A 22,093-nucleotide genomic window follows, 5' to 3' on the forward strand; every position below is an offset into this window, starting at 1 on the left:
AAATTAAAGACTTCTTAGAATTTAATGAATATGAAGATACAACATTCCCAATGACACAATGGGGCACAATGAAGGCAGTACTAAGAGGAAAACTCATAGCTCTGAGTGCCTGCAGAAAGAAACAGGAGAGAGCATATGTCAGCAACTTGACAGCACACCTAAAAGCTCTAAACTGCAACACTGAAAAGTCACACTGAGAAATCGCAATGCATATTCTCAAATATTCAGAGTCAATAAAAAGTGTGATACACATAGACAAAAGGAGAACTCTATCAAAGGCAGTAAAGGGGAAGAAGAGGGCCAAAGGGTACAAATTTGCAGTCATAGAACAATTACACCTCAAGACCGAAGACACATGGGACCTACAGGGAAGGCATGTGCTTTAAGTGACACTTGACTCTTTTTCACAAGGCACACAAAACTAAGGCAGAAGGGTGTAGAAGGGTACCGACCCAGACTACAACACTCATTTCTTTATGAAAATATCTATCAAAATATCAGACTACACCTTAAGGATATACCAAAAAAATTAGTTTCACCCCTAAACTGCATCCAGAAATTCAAAGAACCATGTCAACAATACATTTAAACCAAACTTAGAAAAAAAACTGATACATAAGATTCCTATCTATAAATCTCTTAGAATCTCATTTTATAAGATTAAATTTCATTATAATTTCCCATTTTTCTCTTTATTCTGAAATATTCAAGGCACTTGTTTTAGCAGCTGTTCAAGCATAGAACATTTTTTCCTTAACAAAATAATTATTGCTGTAATAATCTGTAATTATGGTTTATAACTGCAATAATCCCAAAGAAATCAGTCATTACCATAGATCACAAGTAATCGTTAACTACTGTTAATGACCTATTTCTTAGGGATTATTGTTTTTGTAAACCATGACCATATCACCACAGATATGAGAGAGCAAGACAATATAATACAAATGAGATCATAATATAATAATAAACTTATTTTGTAACATTAAAAGCCATTAAGCATCTAAATTAAAGCACACATAACTAAAGCATATAATTTTCTTTGTTCAACATTAACTGAACTGTTGAGTCTGCACAAAAGAAACTGAATACGACTGCACACAATGTACATGCTAGAGCAGTGCTGGGCATCCTTGTAATATAGGAACAATTACTTTTGACTACATTATAGGATCTTTAAAAGGTAGATAAATTTCGTCTTACTGACATTTTGACCAGAAAAATGGAAAACAAACATTTACTAAAATCTTTGCATGTGCAGACAGACCTTCACATATTATTATGTAAGAACTTTAATGGATATCCAATTATAAAGGTTCTATTCGTACACATCAAGAATCGGGTGTAACTTAATACAGTCAATATATATCTCTCACAACCAATAAATTATTCGTTTTCAGTTAATCCTGTCTAGGTCCTGGACTATCTATAGTTTTATTAAAATTTCCTTCTTGAGAAAGACAGGCTTTTGATTTTTTAAAACTAAATCTTGCTACATGCACACACGTGCGCACACACACACAGTACCTCCCACAGATCATGTGTAGAAATCAGAATATAACCTGTAGGAATCCTTCTCTCCTTTCTCCATCTGAGTTCTTTGGATCAAACACAGGTCATGAGACTTGGTGGTAAGTACCTTTATCTGTTGAGTCACCTTGCTAGTCCCCCACACTTGCTACATACAAAACCATATGTAATATATGTAAGCAGCAGATCAGCAACACTGTCATGGATACTTGACCAAGGTAGAAATTAGAAAGCAGAGAAGTTCCTAATAATGTGCCACTTAGCAAAGAAATAACCTGATTAGAAAATATTTTTGAACAAAAAAAAAAAATCAAGATTTAACGTGATAAAAGCTATGTCTAATTTTTTTAAAAAGATAAAAGACAAAATAATAGAAATGAAAGCCTAGAGTCTGCAACACAACTAGACAAGTATCAAAACAAAACTAGACCCTAAAATAAAAATAATAGAAAATAAAGCAGCAATTTAAAAATCCAACCAAACTATAATTTGGTTCTCTAAAATGATCAACAAAACTAGTTGGATCAATTAAAGAAAAACGTTAAAAAAAAAATCAGTATCAAAAATGAAACAAAGTATTCCACTTCAAATCCTATAGATATAAAAAATGATGAATATTAGGAATAACTTTCTGCCAATCCATTTTAATATAGTACAAATTTCCCTTTAAAAAAGAAGACAAAAATGAAAAAAGTTTGTTTGGCTAGAATTCTATACATTAAAGGCAGAAAAAGTCAAAATAGTGGAGGGGAGTTATTCAGTGATAGCCTTCACAAACACTGATAACACTGTATCAGACAATGCACGTATAAAAGAACACTTTATTAAATCAGGAACTCTACACTGGAATGGAAAATTCTACTGTGGAAACAAAAGGGTAGAGACAGGACCATGGTTCTATGCAGACAGCACAATCATGTAGAGAACTGGGGCAAGTCCACACACAGCTGGAATTGATAAGTAGTCAGAAAAGTTACACAACAAACAAATGATTTTACAGAGTCGCAAAGCATAATTAGGAAACATATCAATTTTATATCCCAACTAATCAGTTATGGAATATCAAAATATATAATAAATTTAGGACCATTTTTAATAACTACACACCAAAAACAAGGCCATTACAAAGACAATGTAAAGCTCATTAAGTGGCAGACCCCACAGCATTCAATGTTCCTATCTACACTATAGATTGAGGCAAAAAATGAATTTCAGTAAGTTACCCTTTAAAAACAGTGGGAACGGTCTCACACACCTGACAAACCTATTGTGAAAAAGAACAAAATTAAAGGCTCAACTGTAAAGCAGCAGTGAACAAAATAACATTGTATTGGCCTATGAATAGATGCCCAGACTAATGGTACAGAAGAAGTCTGATAATCAACTTTTCTCTTGAGCGAAATTAGTTTGGCAAAAATGTCATGATAATTCAATAATGGAAAGATAATCTTGTCACCAAGTGATATTAGAACAACCTGAATGACTATACAAAAGAAAGCCTTGATTGACAACTCACAATAGTCAAAAGATTAATCTGAAAGGGATCACAGACCTAAACGTAACAGCTCAGATGATTAACTTAAGGAAAAATCTCTGTGATGTTGCCATGTAGGATTTCTTAAATACAGAAAACAAGCCCTATGGGGGTGGGGGAGTAAACTTCCAAAGCTGAAAACTTTAGGTCTTAGCAGGGTGTGGTGAAGCACGTCTTTGATCCTAGCACTTAAGTACGATGCAAAGGGAGCCGGAGCTCTTGGAAGCCAGCCTGGTCTACAGAGCAAGCTCCAGGACAGCCAGGGCTACACAAAGAAAACCAGCAAAATAAAATAAAACAAAACAAAGAAAACTTTAGTTTTAAAAAATAGTAGGGGCTGGAGAGATGGCTCAGAGGTTGGTTAAGAGCACTGTCTGCTCTTCCAGAGGTCCTGAGTTCAATTCCCAGCAATCACATGGTGGCTCACAACCACCTGTAAAGAGATCTGATGCCCTCTTCTGGCCTGCAGGCATACATGCAGGCAGAAAGCTGTATGATGTATACATAAATAAATATTAAAAAAAATAGTAAGAAAGCAAAGCACAGGCTGAGAAAAGTACTTTTCCAAAATACAAGTAAAAGAAGAATTTGTACAAATCGCAAGTCTTCCTACAATCCCACAATGAGAACACATACAAAAGCCAATCACCCAATTTTAAATGGGCAAAAGATATATGATTTAAAAGGCACCTGAAAGATGTCAACAACAATTAACCAGCAGGTGCAAACCCATTATAAACACTGGGCCCCCAGCAGATTGGCAAAATTCAAAAGAAGCCAAGACCAAGAGTAGGTGGTTCAAAAAGACTTTTCTTTCCCCTCAAAACAAACAAACAAACAAACAAACAAACAAAACATAAGAGGTGTCCAAACCAAAAGAGATGCAAATTGGAATAAGGAAATACAGGAAGCATGAAAAAGCAAAACAACATGATTTCTTAAAAAGACTGTAAGTCCTCTACTACTGAACTCAAGATAGTGCAAAAAGGTAGAATGTCAATGAGCCTGTCAAAGGTCTCTGCTAAAAACGATCAGTGACATAGGGAAGAATACAAGCAAACAGACAAAGGCAACTCTGGACAGAAAGGAAAGGGCAGCAGATGGATTAGAAAATCAATGTACCTATACATCAGTCAGTCATACGGAAGAAAAAGAATCAGCGAGGAAACCAGCCAGATTATAAAGGGCAAAGGCAAACAGAAACATAAAATAAGGAAACAAAATAAGAAAATAAGGAAGCAAGAAGAAAAAATTAAAAAAAAAAAAACCTCAATGGAACAGGGCCAAAAAGATAGCTCACCCAATAAAGGCTCCTGCCATGGAGCCTGGTGGGCTGCAGATGGAAGGAAAGAAGTCCTGGAACAAGTTGTCCTCTAGAGTCTCTGTAAGAGCTGTGGCATTAGTGCATGAACATATATGTACATACACAAACATACAACATAAACTTTACAATGGGATAAAAAAGTAAAACTCAATGAATAAGTAAAAAATAAATAAATTAAAAAAAAAAAAAAACACAACTCGATCAAGTCGAAGAAAAAGGTTATTGGGGCTGGAGGACAGGGGTGGTATGGGTGGTATGGACCCAGAAATGAACCCACACACCTATGGTCACTTGATCTTGACAAAGGAGCTAAAACCATCCAGTGGAAGAAAGACAGCATTTTCAACAAATGGTGCTGGTTCAACTGCAGGTTAGCATGTAGAAGAATGCAAATCAATCCATTCTTATTGCCCTGTACAAAGTTCAAGTCCAAGTGGATCAAAGACCTCCACATAAAACCAGATACACTGAAACTTAATAGAGAATGTAGGGAAGAGCCCCAAACACATGGACACAGGGGAAAATTCGCTGAACAGAACACCAACGGTTTATGTTCTAAGATCAACAATAGACAAATGGGATCTCATAAAATCTCAAAGCTTCTGTAAGGCAAAAGACACTGTCACTAGGACAAAATGGCAACCAACAGATTGGAAAAGATCTTTACCAATCCTACATCTGATAGAGGGCTAATATCCAATATATACAAAGAAGTCAAGAAGGTAGACTCCAGAGAGCCAAATAACCCTATTAAAAAATGGGGTACCGAGCTAAACAAAGAATTCTCAGCTGTGAATTATCAAAAGAAATGTTCAACATCCTTAGTCATCAGGGAAATGCAAATCAAAACAACTCTGAGATTCCACCTCACACCAGTCAGAATGGCTAAGATAAAAACCCAGGTGACAGCAGATGCTGGCGAGGATGTGGAGAAAGAGGAACACTCCTCCATTGTTGGTGGGATTGCAAACTGTTACAACCACTCTGGAAATCAGTCTGGAGCTTCCTCAGAAAATTGGACATTGTACTACCTGAGGACCCAGCTATACCTCTCCTGGGCATATACCCAAAAGATGCCCCAACATGTAACAAAGACACATGCTCCTCTATGTTCATAGCAGCCTTATTTATAATAGCCAGAAGCTGGAAAGAACCCAGATGCCCTTCAACAGAGGAATGAATTCAAAACATGTTGTACGTCTACGCAATGGAGTACTACTCAGCTATCAAAAGCAATGACTTCATGAAATTCATAAGCAAATGAATGGAACTAGAAAATATCATCCTGAGTGAGGTTACTCAATCACAGAAAAACACACTTGGTATGCACTCATTGATAAGTGGATATTAGCCAAAAAGCTCGAATTACCCAAGATGCAATCCACAGACCACAGGAAGCTCAAGAAGAAGGATGACCAAAATGTGGATGCTCCTACTCCTCCTTAAAAGGGGGGGGGGATCCATAGGAGGGGATATGGAAGCAAAGTTTAGAGCAGCAACTCAAGGAATGGCCATTCAGAGCCTGCCCCACATGTGGCCCATATATATATACAGTCACCAAAACTAGGTAAGATGGATGAAGCTAAAAAATGCATGCTGAAAGGGACCAGATATAGAGCTCTCCTGAGAGATACATCCAGAGCATGTCCAATACAGAGGTCAAAGCTAGCAGCAAACCACTGAACTAAGAATAGGACCCCCTTGGGGAGAATTAGAGGAATTATTGAAAAAGTTGAAGCAGCTTGCAACTCCACAAAAACAACAATGCCAACCAACCAGAGTTTCCAGGGACTAAACCACTACCAAAAGACTACACATGGACTGACCCAGGGCTCCAACTGCATATGTAGCAGAGAATAGCCTTGTTGGGGCACCAGTGGAAGGGGAAGCCCTTGGTCCTGCCAAGGTTGGACCCCCAGTACAGGGGACTATGGGGGGGGTGGGAAATAAGGGGGATATATAGGAGGATAATTGTATGGGGGCGGGAGAGAGGAAGGAATGGGGGCTTATGGACAGGAAACCAGGAAGGGGAATAAAATTTGAAATGTAAGTAAAGAAATATATCTAATAAAAAATTTAAGAAAAATACAAAGCAAATAAAATTTTTAAACATTAAAAATAAATAAATAAAAGCCATGGTGAAGACTAATAAATAAATAAAAATAAAATCTGGTTTGGCTTCTTTTACTAGCTGACTGAGTGTCCAGTCTACTATTGAAAAGAAGGAAAAACTTCAAAGACAATGACATAACACTGCTTAAGGATCATTAGTAGTTGTTCCTCATGAGTCCATGTTGAGTTGTTGCCTGTGTGTCTCATAAACATATTAAAGGTCAATAGTCAAGTCACCAAAATACCCAACAGCTTAATATATAATCAGTGGTTTTAAGGGACTAGACAGAATGGGGGAAACACAAAATTAGTTTACCTCAAGACAGACTGGCCTCAAACTCAGAGCTCTGCCTGCCTCTGCTCCAGAATGCTGGGATTAAAGGCAGGTGTCACCACCGTACCTGGCTTACTGCAGGATTCTGACAGTGACTGACGGCTCTACTCACTATGGCACACTGCTCACAACTGTGTAGCACAGACTGACCTTCTTGAATCGCCATGTCAATAGCTAGCCCTGAAGCAGAATGCAGAAGCTTTTGATAGTTCTGTGCATTTTGGTCAAATAGCTGAACAAGAAGAGTACACGTCTTTTCATATTCGCATCTGCTGACTGTACACAGCTGCTCCAGCTGCTGGAACACAGTAGCAGTGTCATCCAGGGGATCTTCTAAATTATCTCTGAAATAGGAAAGACATTCACTTACAATGTATATCTTAATCACAACACAGAAGCTTTGCAATGAAGTTGACATGATTATGCACATAGAAATTAACACACACACACACACACACACACACACACACACACACACACAGAAAAAGCTACTAGACCTAAGAAGTGAACTTACTGTGAAGTCATAGCAAACTTAGCTGCTCTCTAATGGCAGAGAGTAAAAGTGGAATATTAAACAACAGTTAACGACTTAACGACTTAAACAGCATGCTAAGTAGGGTGAGGGTTCCTGCCTTAGCTCAAGCACTCAGGAAACACGGACGAAGGAGCAGGAGGTTAAGCCTAGCCTCAGTTACAAGTACATAAAGGCTACCCTGGGCCCATGAGACGCTGTTCTCTAAAGTAAGTGTGTGAAACTAAGTAAGCATAATACAAAGGTACCAACTAAATCTAACTAAAGATGCTCAAATCTAAACACTGCATTATAAAGGACTGACCAAAGGAAGCTAGAGAGGCAAACAAACGAGGCAGATGCGCCAGCCATGTCTGCTGACCAGAAGGCAGGACACTGCCAAAATCTCAGTTTCTCTCCCAGATTAACAGATGACATATGATAAAATTTCAGCGAAGCAGGAATTTCCTTGTAGAAATTCCATGACTGAGCAATGAGTCAGCTGACACAGTGCTTACTGCAAAGACTGAGGACCTGACCTTGATCCCTGGAACTCTTTAAAGGTGGAAGGAGCGAGACAACCCCGTGAAATGTCCTCTGACCTGCACACAGGTGCTAGGCATGTACTCTCCCCCATACAATAATAATGCATTTTTAAATAAAATAAGAGCCTGAAAAACTAATGCTAAATTTTACATGGAGAAAAAAATGAAGTACAATCACCAAGACAATTCTGAATAGTGAAAACCAAGTTGGAAGACTCACATCATCAGATTTCAACATTTATTTTATGTATAGTAACTAAAATGGGGCACAGGTGGAAAGATATGTGGATTACTAAGAACAGAGTTTCACAATGCAGTCATATCCATGGAGTGGGCTAATTTTCAACAACGATATATGACAAACTTGTGACCTCTCGGAGAAACCAACATCTGGTGGTCAGGTTGCCTAATGATATGACAAACTTGTGACCTTTCTGACATCCTGCTGACGTCAGTCAATTGCCTGACCACAAGAGCTGTTTCTCTGGCTTGTATAGATGTTTCCCATTTATCCCCTCCCTCTCTGTTAACCCTGCTATGGTATAAATCCAGCCTTGGGAAAAAATAAATTTGTTGCCTTGATCAGACTCTTGTCTTGGCGTCCTTCTTCAGGTCTCTTGTCCCCCATTCTCTTCCAGGTACCCTCTGGACCCTCGTTGACTGTCCTGCAGGACGGGACATATCTGCACTTTGGTCGTCCTTCTTCTTGAGCTTCATGTGGTCTGTGGTTTGTTTCTTGGGTAATCAGAGCTTTTGGACTAATATTCACTTATCAGTGAGTGCATACTATGTGTATTTTTTTTTTTTTTTTTTTTTTTTTTTTTGTGAGCTGGGGACCGTACCACTTGCCTAGGAATTTCATGAAGTCATTGTTTTTTTTTTTGTTTTTTTCTCTTTTTTTTCAGAGCTGGTGACCAAAAGGGCCTTGTGCCTAGGCAAGCGCTCTACCACTGAGCTAAATCCCCAACCCCATCATTATTTTTAACAGCTGAGTAGTACTCCATTGTGTAATCTAAACAAGTAACTCATTTTTAAAAGGGGTTAGCAACAAGTTTTTTTATTTACTTTCATTTTATTTTATGAGAGCTCTGCCTGTGTGTATGTCTGTACACCATGTGTATGACTGATTGCCCATGGAAGCCAGAAGAGAGCTTCGGATTTCCTGGGATTACAGACAGATGGCTGTGAGCCACCATGTGGCTGCTAGGAATGGGACCTGGGTCCTCTGAAAAAGAAGCCAGTGCTCTTAACCACTTACTCAGCTATCTCTTTAGCTCTGTGGCAAAAAATCTGATAGACACTTGGCCAAGAATAAGTACAGATAAGCATATGAAACAATGTTCACTATTATAAGTATCATGACTTGTTGATGGTATAAAAATTAAAACCACAGTGAGATACCATTACACACCTGTCAGACTTACTATAACACTGAAAAGACCAGCGACAGCCAGCAGTCAAGTCCAGAGCAGATCAAACTTAGGTGTTCATTGAAGGTGTAAGAGCAGATGTTACAGACACTTTGGAAAATAGTTTGGCAGCTTTTATAAAGAAAATATATGCTTACCACGCCACCAGGAAACCCATATACAGGTACTTTACACAGAGAAATGGAAACACGTTCGTATAAAATTGTGCACATCAATGATGTTAGTAGTTCATTCCCATTGCTAAAAAAGTGAACAACCCAAATGTCAGGAACAGAAAGTGGGTGCACGGATACAGTCACAGATGGGACTCTACTCTGCAATAAAAAGGAAGGAACCCCTGAGATGACATGGAGGGATTCCAAATGCACATGCCAAATGAAAGGCACTAGATTTCAAAAGCTAAATACTGATGGTTCCATCTGTGCAATATCCTAGCACTGGCAAAAAAAACTGTAGGAAAATAAAAAAAGCAGGCATTGCCAGAGCCGTGTGCTAACTAAAAAGGGACCAAGTGTCTTTAGGTGAGAGTACCACACTCATGACTCTCAGTATCGGGAGTGCAGTGGTGGCTACACCACTGTACCGACTTGTCAGACTTACAAACTGTACACCAGCAACAGTGAACCAACATTTTACTTCAGTCTTTAAAATTTCCAAGATGAGATAGATAAAAATAAAATATTTAATATTTCAATACCTTACAACAATGGCAACAGATTCCAGTCGGGACGTGATGAAGGCCTTTGTGATTTCAGGTGCATAAGTGTCTAACAAGTGGGGTTCAGCTGACTTCACAAAAGGAACGGATGCTACCATTCTCTGCCACAGAGTTAGTAAGTAATGAACACTGTTGGGGGCAAACTCCCAATGCTACAAAAAATAAAATAAAATAAAAATCATACAGCAAAATGACTACAGATAAAATTAACTAGGGTTTTGTTGGTGATGTTCTTGTTTAGGTTGTTTTGATTTGAAACCAGGTAGCCAAGGCTGGCCTTGAATTCATTATGTACCTAAGAAGGACCTTTAGCTTTTGATTCTCATGTCTCCCCATCCTGAGCACTGCTATTACAGACATGCACTACCATATACATGCATACTGCTAGGATAGAACCTGGAACTCTGTGGCTGTCAGGAAAGAGCTCTATCAACCAAGCCACATCTCCAGCCCTGATAAACTAACTTTTATTCTGATAAGTAAATAAGCTCACTTAAAATAGCAAATTTTACAAATCCAGGCAGTATTAGAAAAAAACTAACATCTCTCATTATGTCAAGTACTTTAATGACTACTAAAATGTTCCTTAAAATTTATTTCCTTAAAATTTATTACATAAGTATTTTTTGCAAATACTTATAAAATGCTGATATAAAATGAGGACAGGTCTTCCCATCAACTTCCAAGAATTTTCCAATAATGTATAAAAGCATTTGTTTCTTTCTTTTCATAGATTTGATTATAGATTCTCATCACTATTTATTAGAAATTTAAACAGAATATCAATTTTTATTCTTTTATTGCAATGACTATTTTACCTAAAAACTTTGTAAAGAATAATAATTCCCTAAGTACTCAAATATGTATTTAAAACAAGAATCCACCTCCATCAAACCTTTACCAAGAAACTGCTTTAAAATTAGGGTTTAACCTTGATTATACATTTGTACTTACCTGAAGGCTAGTAATTGTAAAATTAGCAATCAATCCGATAACTTCCGCATACTCCTTCACCAAAACTAATTCTCCTAGCTGATAGTTTGTCTTTAAACGAGCCAAAAATCGACAAAATTCATGATAATTACCAGGATCAGACAAACCCTAAATTAAAATACAAAAGAAAGGCTCTTCAAAGAAACTGATAAAAATCCCCAAGTATTTTTTCTAAATCCCCTGGTTTATGTGGGCATTTGCTGTGGCGGATGGGCAGATAACAGTGTTGGGGAACAAGTACGTCCTGCTACGTTGAGTGTCATTGTCAATTACAGTAAGGAGTCTAAACAGAGATTTTAGATGCAGCATCGAGCCAAGATGATGAAGATATGTTTGGGATTACATTACACAAAAGCCTCTGTGTGTGTGTGTGTGTGTGTGTGTGTGTGTGTGTGTGTGTGTGTGTGTGTGTGACGAGCTGCACACGCGTCAGCATGTGTGTATATTATACAAGTACACAAGCACAAATCACAGAAAATTATTTCAATTCAACACTTACTAATAGGTAATGTAGTCCCAAGTTAATGTTTCTAAATGACAAGGCATTCAAATAAATTACTGCAGTGAAGGAAACAGCATGTAGGTGACAGGTGACTTTTAGAAGAGAACTTAAAAAGGAACAGCCCAAGAAAGACCTTTCTAGAGCGACTTGCATACCAAACACATTACCTCTATATTTAAACACTTTGCAGAATAGCTGGCATAGAACCAAATTTTAAAATGAATTGGTTGAATACTAATACTTAAAGAATCTAAAGAATTTTACTAATGGAGGCTCTAAGAAAGAAGATTAATATGTATTAACTAGGACAAATTCCAAAAATAAATCATAGAACAGGTCTTCTCATACACAGTTGTGACTCTAAAATACCAGACTGGCTTTTACATTGGCCAAACAGCTCCCACAATATAGCTCGTGATAGTAAGTTACACAAATTACTTTTGACTTTTTAAGTAAAACCCCATCTATGAGCAAAATGAGGGAAAATGAGACCTAAACTAACATTGGAAATATATATGGTATTCATTATAAAATACTTTGCCTAAGAGCTACTGGGGTACAGAGGATGTGGGCAGTGGGGTATTTGGGATGTAAATAATCAAGATATATTACATACACACAGGAAATTGTTAAACAAAAATATTGTAAAAAACTAAAATGAATAAAAACTTCAATAGCCAGAAATACAAAAAATAAACAAACAAAAAACAGTAACAAAACCAAAAAGCAAATGCCTTTGTAGAGTGATAGTACTTCATCTCTATACAAGGATAACCAAGGGCACCAAACTGCCAGGAACCGAGAAGCACAGAGACAGTTCTTTAGGCTGCCATTTATGTGTTTATAGTCCATGGCTAAAACCACAAATATTTTACACAAAAAAAAGATTAATTGAAAGTGAAACAATTCTTGTTAGACATTCTACACTTCTCATGAATGTGTCTGCATGTGGGTCCTAACACCAAAGGGCTGGATCGAATGCGTCTATTTCTAAAGCTACAAACCAGTGTCCACAAGAGGGCAAAAGACACTATTTCAAAATTTAAAAACATATTTCAATATTAACAATTAAGTTGTCTCCTACTTCAAAAGCAGATACACGCCTCAATCACGGGAGCAGCTTATCAAGTGCAAACGGGGACATAGAGTCCAATGACAGAAGACAGAAGTGCGATAGAGCACACTTCTAGTCACACAAACACAAAATTGAGAAGGAATACCATATTTACTTTGAAATACTCTGATTTAAAAAATAATAATTATAGTAAATAAGATCTCAGGAAGATGAATACAATACTAAATGTTTTTCCCAAAACATAATATATAAAAATTTTTATTATGTACCAGTGAGCAGAAATATAATTTCTATATGCTAAATATTAAGTTATTTTATAAATACCTGGGGGTTTTCAAGTATCCTTTTTACTCCTTTAATTAAGTTACCAAGGTACTTGGCACGTTCAGGACTGCTAAATAAGGATCTTCTTGTAGAAGCAAACTGAACTAAGCATGACAGTGCCTAGAAAACAACAGAATTTTTTAATTTTTAATTTTAAAAGTAGCTATGTCCACTATGACCATCCACAAGCCTGTGCCCCACACTAAAACAGCACTTGTATGTATTCTTCAGCCATTTTAAAGTCTCTCCTCACTCCCCTCTGCTTGGAGATGGCATTTTTTCTATCTGGCTTTCAAAACCTAGACATTTTGGTTTTAATTTGTGATCTGCATTTTACAAAGGAAGGGGCCTCAAGGGCTGGGGAGATGACTCCGTGGGTCCTGGCACTTACACAGACATCTGAATATGAAACTAGACATACCACATGTCCTGTAACATCAGTCAGTGTTATGTTACAGATAGACAGACAGCCATTCTAGTCAAGAGGAAGGGAGCTTCAGGCTCAGAGATACCGTCCCAAGAAACTAAGATTAACAGCTATAGAGAAAGTGCAAGTGTATACACACACACACACACACACACACACAACCACATACACACAAAAGACCAAAGGACATTTTAAGGAGAAAAAAGGAGGGTGTCACAGTGCCATTCTCATGATTGTGGGGTGTCTCTATACCACTGTGTTATTTGCACCCTATCTGCCCTCTCCCTCTTGCTGAATCCCTTTTTTCTTCCTAATTGGGAGACATATATTCTATAAGCTCTCTATGCCAAATCTGCCGATGCAGGCACTAGACATGGATATATTCGGGGGGGGGCAGCTGCCTAAGATACCCTTTCTGTCTATGAGCCAATGAACTAGGTGTCAGAAACAAAATAATCTTACAAATTATGTAATCCTGAAAGGGAGAGAAAAATCCTTAACTGAATCAGGCATATAACAAATCTATTTGGTCATGAAGTACTTATTCTATGCCATTCAGAAGTATCTTATAGGGGAGTTTGGAAAAATGCTGCTGGAAGAGTTAGTAATTCTCTGAAAGTCCCTAAGGAGTATTTCTGACCTAGTTATCTCGCTAAATTCTGAATATGAAACCATTTCATTACCTAGGTTCCTAACTGCAACAGCATTCTGTTCTCATATAATGGACAAACTGATGTCTGCGTGTTTAACCTGGGTTCATATATTTACTTGCCCAGCTAAAATTACCACTAGTTGCCAATGTTAAAATATTTCTATTAGGAGATTCATACAAAATGTCTGGATCCTGTGATAAGGATAAGAATGAGAACAAACATGAAAGTCTTTCTGTTTGGACCACACTCCAGTTTCTAACTTCCTTTACTGTTAAAAAACAAAACCATCCTCCTCAAACAGCCCTGACACACAGAACCAGGAATCATCAGTATATACATAGCAAACCTCCAGTGCATAATTTAGGGGATAAAAAGGCCTGGGCTTTAATCTCAATGCCAGTATCTACTCTTGCCCTGGGGAAAGTCAATTAGACACTTGGGTCTGTTTTCTGTTCAGGTCAACCTACTGTGGACAGTGTTATTAACCTTGCAAGGCCACTGTGAGCATGAAGCCAGATGAGCGAGCACTGCATAGCAGGGGACCAGGCTAGTTACCTCAAAGCAGATGTTCTCTTTTACATCTTTTAAAGTCATGAGTATATTTTTGCTTTATACTAAAACATAATCATATGACTTCACGCTTTTCAAACAACTAAAAGCAATTTCCTGGTTGAAAGAAAAAGAAAAAGACAAGGCACAACATCAGATAAGCACCCTGTGATACTCAGATTAAAGTCAAGAACAGACTTGCTGAGTTAAGGGAGCAGCTCGACACTCAATAGGAGAGCTCTTGGCAATCCAAGTCTTCCTTTGAAGTAGCATCCAAACAAATGCACTTTAAATCTACAACAGTTTTCCACAGACACAATTCTCCAATTCTAGTAGCTTAAATATTAAACTTAACACTTTTCCCAACACTGCTGGATCTTAGACTCAACAAGAATGATGCTCATAGTCTCAAAGTTCTGTGTAACAGATGCTTAAGTGAGCATGCGACAGTGGCGAGCACTAATCAAGTGGTGGTCACCTATGTGTGTGTCTCAGAAGTCTCTGATGGAGACGCCGCTCAGACCTGGGACATGTAGCCAGCAGGTAAAGCAGAGTTAGAGACGGTGAGAAGGACGGTCCTAGTGGCTGACTTGAGCACCGTGAGTTAGGGGTGAGATGCAGGCAGAGGTTGTTAGACTGTCCTGGCTTTGGCAGGAGCCAGGATCAGTTACTGGTTCTGAGCTTAATCACACAACGGGACTGACTGTTAACAGATTCTGTTAACAGATTTTGTTAGCATATGTGTAAATTGAATACATTCAGAAGTGAGAATTAGAAAAATATAACTCAATTAAATGCATAAGAATTTTGAAATGAATATATATTACCCTTACTTCAGATTAGAAAAGAACCACATGGACAAGGCTGAGCCTGGCACTGAGGAGGATGAGGATGGGAGACAAGTTTGAAGGCAGCGTGGACTATACACAGTAAGACCATATACAAAAGCAAAACCAGAAGCTAGACAGGCAGCTCAGTTACCACACTAACATCAAAGGTGTGGGGTCATAGGTTCAATTCCCCAGTGGTGCACAGCGGTAACAACCAACTACTGAGGGTCTTCCGTCTTTAAGGACTACTGAATCGCATGTACTTACTAACTGAGACAGCAGAGGTGGAAGCGAGTGATACAAATTGAAGAAAAGATCCAATGTTTCTGGCTCCAGGAAAACTGGAAAAAAGATGATTTCTCTAACACCATTAATTTCACTAAAAGATTATCACACACATAAGAATATCAAGACCTTTACACATGGCTACTCACTGCAACTGGGCTATTTATTTATTTATTCATTCATTTAATATTGGCTTTTCCAGACCAAGTGTCTCTACATATCCCTGGTTGCCCTGAATTTGCATTGTGAACTAGGCTGGCTTAGAATTAAGAGATCCTGCCTCTGCTTCTGCTTCCTGAGTGCTGGGATTAAAGGTATCCACCACCACAGTCTATTTTGATTCTTAAGGGTTTTTTTCCTTTGATAAATAGAACAGTATAGATATAAAATATTGCTAGCTAAGATGACTCTTAGTTCTGTACAGTATCTACACTTCTAAGTAGAATGTTAGTTTGCATTCACACTAAAATGACAAGGACAGGGATAAGTAGCACTAGAAAGTTTATAAAAAGCAACAGTGTCCTGTCCCATTGGTATATTTACATTTAAAGAATGGTCATCATACAGTTTCATTTGATACCACCTGAACCCTAACCTTAATTAACTGTATTAGGGTTCAGTTCTCTAACCTACCTTACAATCCCATCTCCAACATTCTCTGAAATATCCATCCTTTCCCTTCCCACTATAATCACAACTTGTGAGACAATCAATTCTAAAGTGCTTACATTTCTACCCATGCAAAGAATAGGCGAGCTGAAGAATATTACCTGTATCTCACACTTGCAATTATCTCTGTACTTAAGCTAATTGGCTTAGTTGTGTATATCTTTTCCTCACTAATTTTTGGCAAATGTTTTGACAAATTCACAAATACACAAAAAAAGTTAACATTTCCATCCAACCAATATCATCAAACATTATTTCCGTTTGCTACACCTGTCACTCATTGATCAAGTTCAAGTCCTTTGTCACATCCTGTCTCCTTTTTATATCTGTTTATTGTCATCTTGTTTGAAGGGTTCTCTCTTCAGCCCACTTCTATTTTCTTGACTTGTATGTTAGTTTGCTAAAAGCAAGTATATGAGGGAGAAATTTGGAAGGACTTGCACATCCAAAAACATTATGTTGCTTTTAATAATTTCCACTGAGTTTGAAACCCTGCAGAGGTCTGAGGCTGCTAATGCACTGTTGTTACTGTGAAGCCTACTGCCACCCTAGATTCAAACCCAACGATGAGGACTTTTCCTTCCTCCTGCACTGCAAGCCGTTTTCCTGGGATTTCATAAATGCAAAGCTAGTGCACATCTTTCTTCACCCATAATACCTGGGTGCCTGGTGCAACTCCTATTCATATCCCACCCTTCACTGCTGGGAACACTGTTGGGTTTTTAATTTCCTACTCTCTCTTTCTAAAACTTCCAATAGTCAAATCGCAACCATGTGGCTTCACCGTCTAATTTTCTCACATGTACTTTCTCTTCTATTAAACATCTGGCTATTTTAATTCTACTTTGTAAATTTCATTAATTTTCTCTTCCAGGTTATTTACTAAATTGTTAAATTACGTGGCAAATGTTCTACTTTTATCTCAGGAGTGCTTTACCTGGTCTATATCTCTAGGAATATTAAGCACATACTTTTAAAAGTTTATTTCTATTCTTTGCCTTGTATATCCAATTTTTTAAAAAGCTAAATTTTCTAAGATTAATGAATTATAAAATCACATACAGTTACGAAAGCTAATCACCACTGGTGATCTCTTGCAAAAACAACACTATAACACTACAGCCACAAGCCCAATACAATCCTCCCGCCATACTGAGTCAAGTTGTATATGCACTCAGGTGTATATACATGCTTGTTTATGACATCACCACCACCACCAAGATGTAGAACGCTAAACCCCTTGTTTATTAATCTTTTATTCCTAAACTGAAGTCTTTAACCTTCTATCTGATATCCCCAAATCTGATGCTTTTCTAGCTTAATTTTGCAAGAACACAGCTATAGGAGGGAAAGGTCCAACCACAGAGCCAATGGCAGTCAGTTTGTCTCCCAGGTGCACAGGTGAAGACTCAACCCAGAATAAAGTCTCCTTGATGCTCATTCTGTAGCCCCTATCCCACATCTGCCCTGAGGTGCCCTAGTGACATTATCGTTCTGCAATGTGGGAAGACATCTTGCTCTCTTTTGGGTGTCCCTCCTGTCACACAGTAAACCCCAACTCTGCTCTGCTCAGGCCCTTACTCTGATTCGTTCACCTTGGCACTCTGAACAAGACCTCTGAGTAACTGTCAGACCCTCCCCTACCTATGTAGGCAGCTCTAGGGCTTGTCTTTTTCCTGAAATCAAAATAGAGCTGTTAGTATGATGTGAGTTGGGCAAAGCATTACTACTGAGTATTATAGTTGCTCTGAATTAGAGCACTCAGAATTAAGTAGCTCTACAACACAGGCCACACGGCTGGGTTAATTCTGCACTGTGTACACAGACTATCTCTCATGCTAACCCTCCTTCTCTCTTACTTGTTCTCCAGGTTGTTGGAATCTGCACTGTGCAAAGATCGTCTGCAGACTCGTCTGCTGAACTGCCCAGGAAGTCAAAGCTCAGGCAGCTGAGGACCAGCTTTAAGACTTGCATCACCAGGCTTTGTTGATCTTGATCCTGAAGATTTAAAGGTTTGGCCAACACCTTCAAAGTTAGAAATAAAACATTATAATAAAACATTATCACTAAAAGAATTGCAACTTTATAAATTTAAGTATTTCTTTAATGTGAAGTAAAAAGTAGTAAAAAGAAAACAAAAATGGTTGTCCACACATTTCTACAGCAGTCTACTTCCAAATTTCACCTTGTAAAATAAGAATAAAAATATACTTAACTACAGATTGCCGATTGCCTTCTAAAACTGTAAAAGGTGACCTAAGCCAGTAGTGGCACCACACCTTTAATCCCAGCACTCGGAAGCAGAGGCAGGCAGATGTCTTGAGTTCCAGGTTAGCCTGGTCTACAGAGTTAAGTTATAGGTCAGCCAGGGCTACACAGAGTAACCCTGTTTTGAAAAACAAAAACAAATAAGCAAAAAACCAACAACAACAACAAAAAAAAAAACTGAGGCTTAATTTTCTTCAAGAGAATCTGGAATAACATCTTGTGTAAATGAGATGCATTCCACTGGCAAAGGCCATGAGAGTGTTGGTAAAAGTCACAAGCTTCTGGAGTTCGGTCCTGACCAGCTTTTGCTAAGGCCAGTCCCCAAGAATGTACGTCTTGGACATTCTGAACTATCTGTAAAGAGGCCTAGACTTCTCCAAGAATAACACAGAGGGAGGCGAGGTGGGTAGACAGAATATCCAGTGTAACATGTATATGTAAACAGACTAACCATAGGCAGTACTGTTTAGTCAGATGAGGAGTTCAAGAACATCAACTATACTATTTTAGCTACCCTTGTAAATGATATTTTCCCACACTACAAGAATATTCTTAAAAAGGTCATTTAATTAGGCCTACTACAGTGATTATCAATGTTAACATACAAGAGAACAATTTTCATCTAAACAATTTAAAATCTGAAATAAGCTGCAATGTAAAGTTTCTTGAGCTATCAAGGTTTGGATTTTGGTGAATTTCACATTTCAGATCTTGAAATTTTTCACCTGATAAAGTTTATACAAATATTCTAAAATGTAAAACGCTCCAAAGTTCTAAAACTCTTCTGGTCCCAAGTATTGATAAAGGACACTTAGGCTACGACTAAGAACTGAACAGATAGGAAGCGAAGCTTTTAATGAGATGTTTGGGAAATGCTTCACAACACCAAGTAGACAAGCTTGAGCAGTAGAATGGAAGCCTTCTCCAGGCATCAGAGCCAACCTACAAGGAGGAAAGTCATGCATGCTCCATGGTGCACTAAAAGCAAGTAGTAAATGCCAATTTTCCAAAGGAACTCTTAAAGAACTCGGGGAAATCATGGGGAAATGGAAAGCTGCAGTTTTCCATATGGGTGGGCAGAAAAAGAGATCAAAACCCCAGTTAGTCTGTTCAAGTAAAAATCAACAACAAGAAGGTGAAAACTGCTATTGACCTAACACAAACACTAATTTTCACGCATCATCTTCCACACCCAGGAGTAAAGTTTGTACAGATTTACCATATTTAAGACTGACCACAAATCTCTTGAAGGAAATCAGAGGAAAACAGTGTGCCCAAAACTCATTCAAAACACTTAAGGTTGGTTCCCAGGTTACAGTAGCTTGGAAGTCCAGTCAGCAGCTGACTTACCTGTTTCAGGAGAGAACAGGCTAACACTAGAATGTCTTTTAGAGACGTATCACGAAATGAGGTAGCTACTTTCCTATGTTTTGCTGAAGGTCTGGAATAATCAACCTAAAAAAAGGTCAAAAAATGTAAGGCAAACTTACTACATAGCATAATGGCACTAGTAATCAGAAAATCATGGAAACAGAGCTTGTGAGAGCCTAGGAGAGAGCCTAGGAGAGAGACTTGATGGCAATCCCTCAGGGCAGAGACAACGTTAGAGTCCACCACAAAACTATCAGGGTTTCAGTGCCAATATAGGACACAGAAGTAAAACAACAGACACTGGGATCATGTGTTCCTGAGCTCTGCCCTATAGTGTATATAATATATATAACTTCCCTAACTCTCAAGTGACACCTACAGAACACCTACAATGCCACCTCTAAAACAATCTTCACATTCTAATATGTGAATCAGCTAAATGAATTAGTTACAAAATATCTTATATAAAAGTATTTAAATGTCACTGGATTTATATCACTAAAGTTTTGAAAACAAAAGTAGAAATATACTCAAGAATTTGATTATGTATACAACATGTCATCTCTGAATGTTTTATTAGCTAAGAGAAATCATTATTTTTTGGAGGCAGGGTCTCACTATGTAGCCCTGGCTGTCATGAAACTAGTTATGGGGGCCAGGCTGGCCTCCAACTCACAGAGATCTGCCTGCCTCTGCCTCTTGTCTCCCGAAAGCTGAGATTAAAGGCATAAACCACCATCACCTGGCCAGAAATTAACTTTTTAAGAATAAATTACTAAGACTAGAGGATTTCAGTCCCTAATCTAAAATGTAAAAATTATTTACACAGTAGTACTAGAACATTTGCTTAACACCCAAGAAATGCAGGGTTTTATAGTCAGCACTGGCCCGTATCCCTGACAAATATATATGTATTATAAATACAATACATATATACAATATATATACTACATATATACTATATATTTCCATTTATCAATAGGAAATAAACAAGGCCAGTTCTGGTAGTTATTACCACCATGGCCTAAAGTTATTGTAGATTTACTACTTATCTCTTGGCTCTTTGAAAGACAGTAGGAAACCATTTTTCCTGCTATTTTCAGAACTAAATAAATATAAATACATATAGTGAGCTAAGAAGTGATTATCTGACACTTTCTAAGCTCTAAGATACAATTCAGAGTATTCTTAAATGCTACATTTACTTATAAAATATTAAACATAATAAAGTTCAAAGGAACTATAGAAAGTAGTTAATGACAGTAGCCAATATGTGATTTTAATTAATTATCATTTACAGCAAGTGCTCTAAGTCAACCTTTCTCTGTATGTGTGTGTGGTATGCATGTATGTATAAGCACACCTATGTGAGCATGTGTATGGAGTTGGTCTGGTGTTGATACTGTGTGTCTACCTTGACCTCTCTCAACTTTATATATTGAGGCAGGGTCTCCTGCTGAAGCTGACTGAGTGCACCATTTTGGCTAATCTATCTAGCCAGCCAGCCCTGCTGAGCTCCTGTTTCTGAACCCCATGCACTGGGACTGCAAGCAGACTGCCACACCCAGGAGGCTATGCCATGAATTCTGGGGATGGGGACTCCGGTTGCCACGTTTGCATGCCAAGTGCTTCCCCTGCTGAGTCATCCTCCTAGCCCTCCTTCACTGATCAGACTTTAAGGTTCACCTCTCCCACTTCTTTCATGCCAAAAACAATGTCAAAACCTTTCTTTTCCATAAAAATCAGTAAAAGTATACAGTATCCCAAGTCCTCTTTACAAAGTATTCTTAACATATTATTTCACTTAATCTTCAAACCAATCTTTAAAATGCCTAGTATTCTTTACCACACCCATAACATAAAGAAAAGAGTCATTAAGTTTCTATGGAGTACCTTCTACATACGAGGTACTATGCCAACAGTCTATCTGCTCTTAATAAAGGCTATCATCACCTCTCTTCAAAGAAAATCATGCAGAAGTCTTCAAAAAAGAAAGAAAGAAAGAAAGAAAGAAAGAAAGGAGGGAAAGAAAGAAAATTTGTACAAAGCATAGGCCATAAAGCAAAAGTCAAATCTGCCTTCACCAGTGCCTTCTTCAAGGCTTGCATG

At 38.0% G+C, this 22,093-nt stretch overlaps 1 protein-coding gene across 3 annotated transcripts in view; it reads right to left on the minus strand.

The window, feature by feature from the left end:
* The window catches only part of Ranbp17 (RAN binding protein 17), a 289,555-nt gene that overhangs the window by 242,524 nt on the left and 24,938 nt on the right, over positions 1-22,093 (minus strand). For 2 of the 3 annotated variants that reach the window (XM_032914025.1, XM_032914023.1), the window contains exons 6-12: positions 19,964-20,068; positions 18,205-18,370; positions 15,659-15,732; positions 12,933-13,052; positions 10,993-11,139; positions 10,018-10,190; positions 6,985-7,178 (exon numbers count right to left, since the gene is read on the minus strand). In XM_032914025.1, coding sequence (XP_032769916.1) covers positions 6,985-7,178; positions 10,018-10,190; positions 10,993-11,139; positions 12,933-13,052; positions 15,659-15,732; positions 18,205-18,370; positions 19,964-20,068 — 979 coding nt within the window. The remainder of the gene's footprint in view (positions 1-6,984; positions 7,179-10,017; positions 10,191-10,992; positions 11,140-12,932; positions 13,053-15,658; positions 15,733-18,204; positions 18,371-19,963; positions 20,069-22,093) is intronic. The other variant, XM_032914024.1, reaches the window with a different exon arrangement.

Source organism: Rattus rattus, chromosome 9 (assembly GCF_011064425.1).
Source record: "Rattus rattus isolate New Zealand chromosome 9, Rrattus_CSIRO_v1, whole genome shotgun sequence".
Classification (NCBI taxonomy): Eukaryota; Metazoa; Chordata; class Mammalia; order Rodentia; family Muridae; genus Rattus; species Rattus rattus.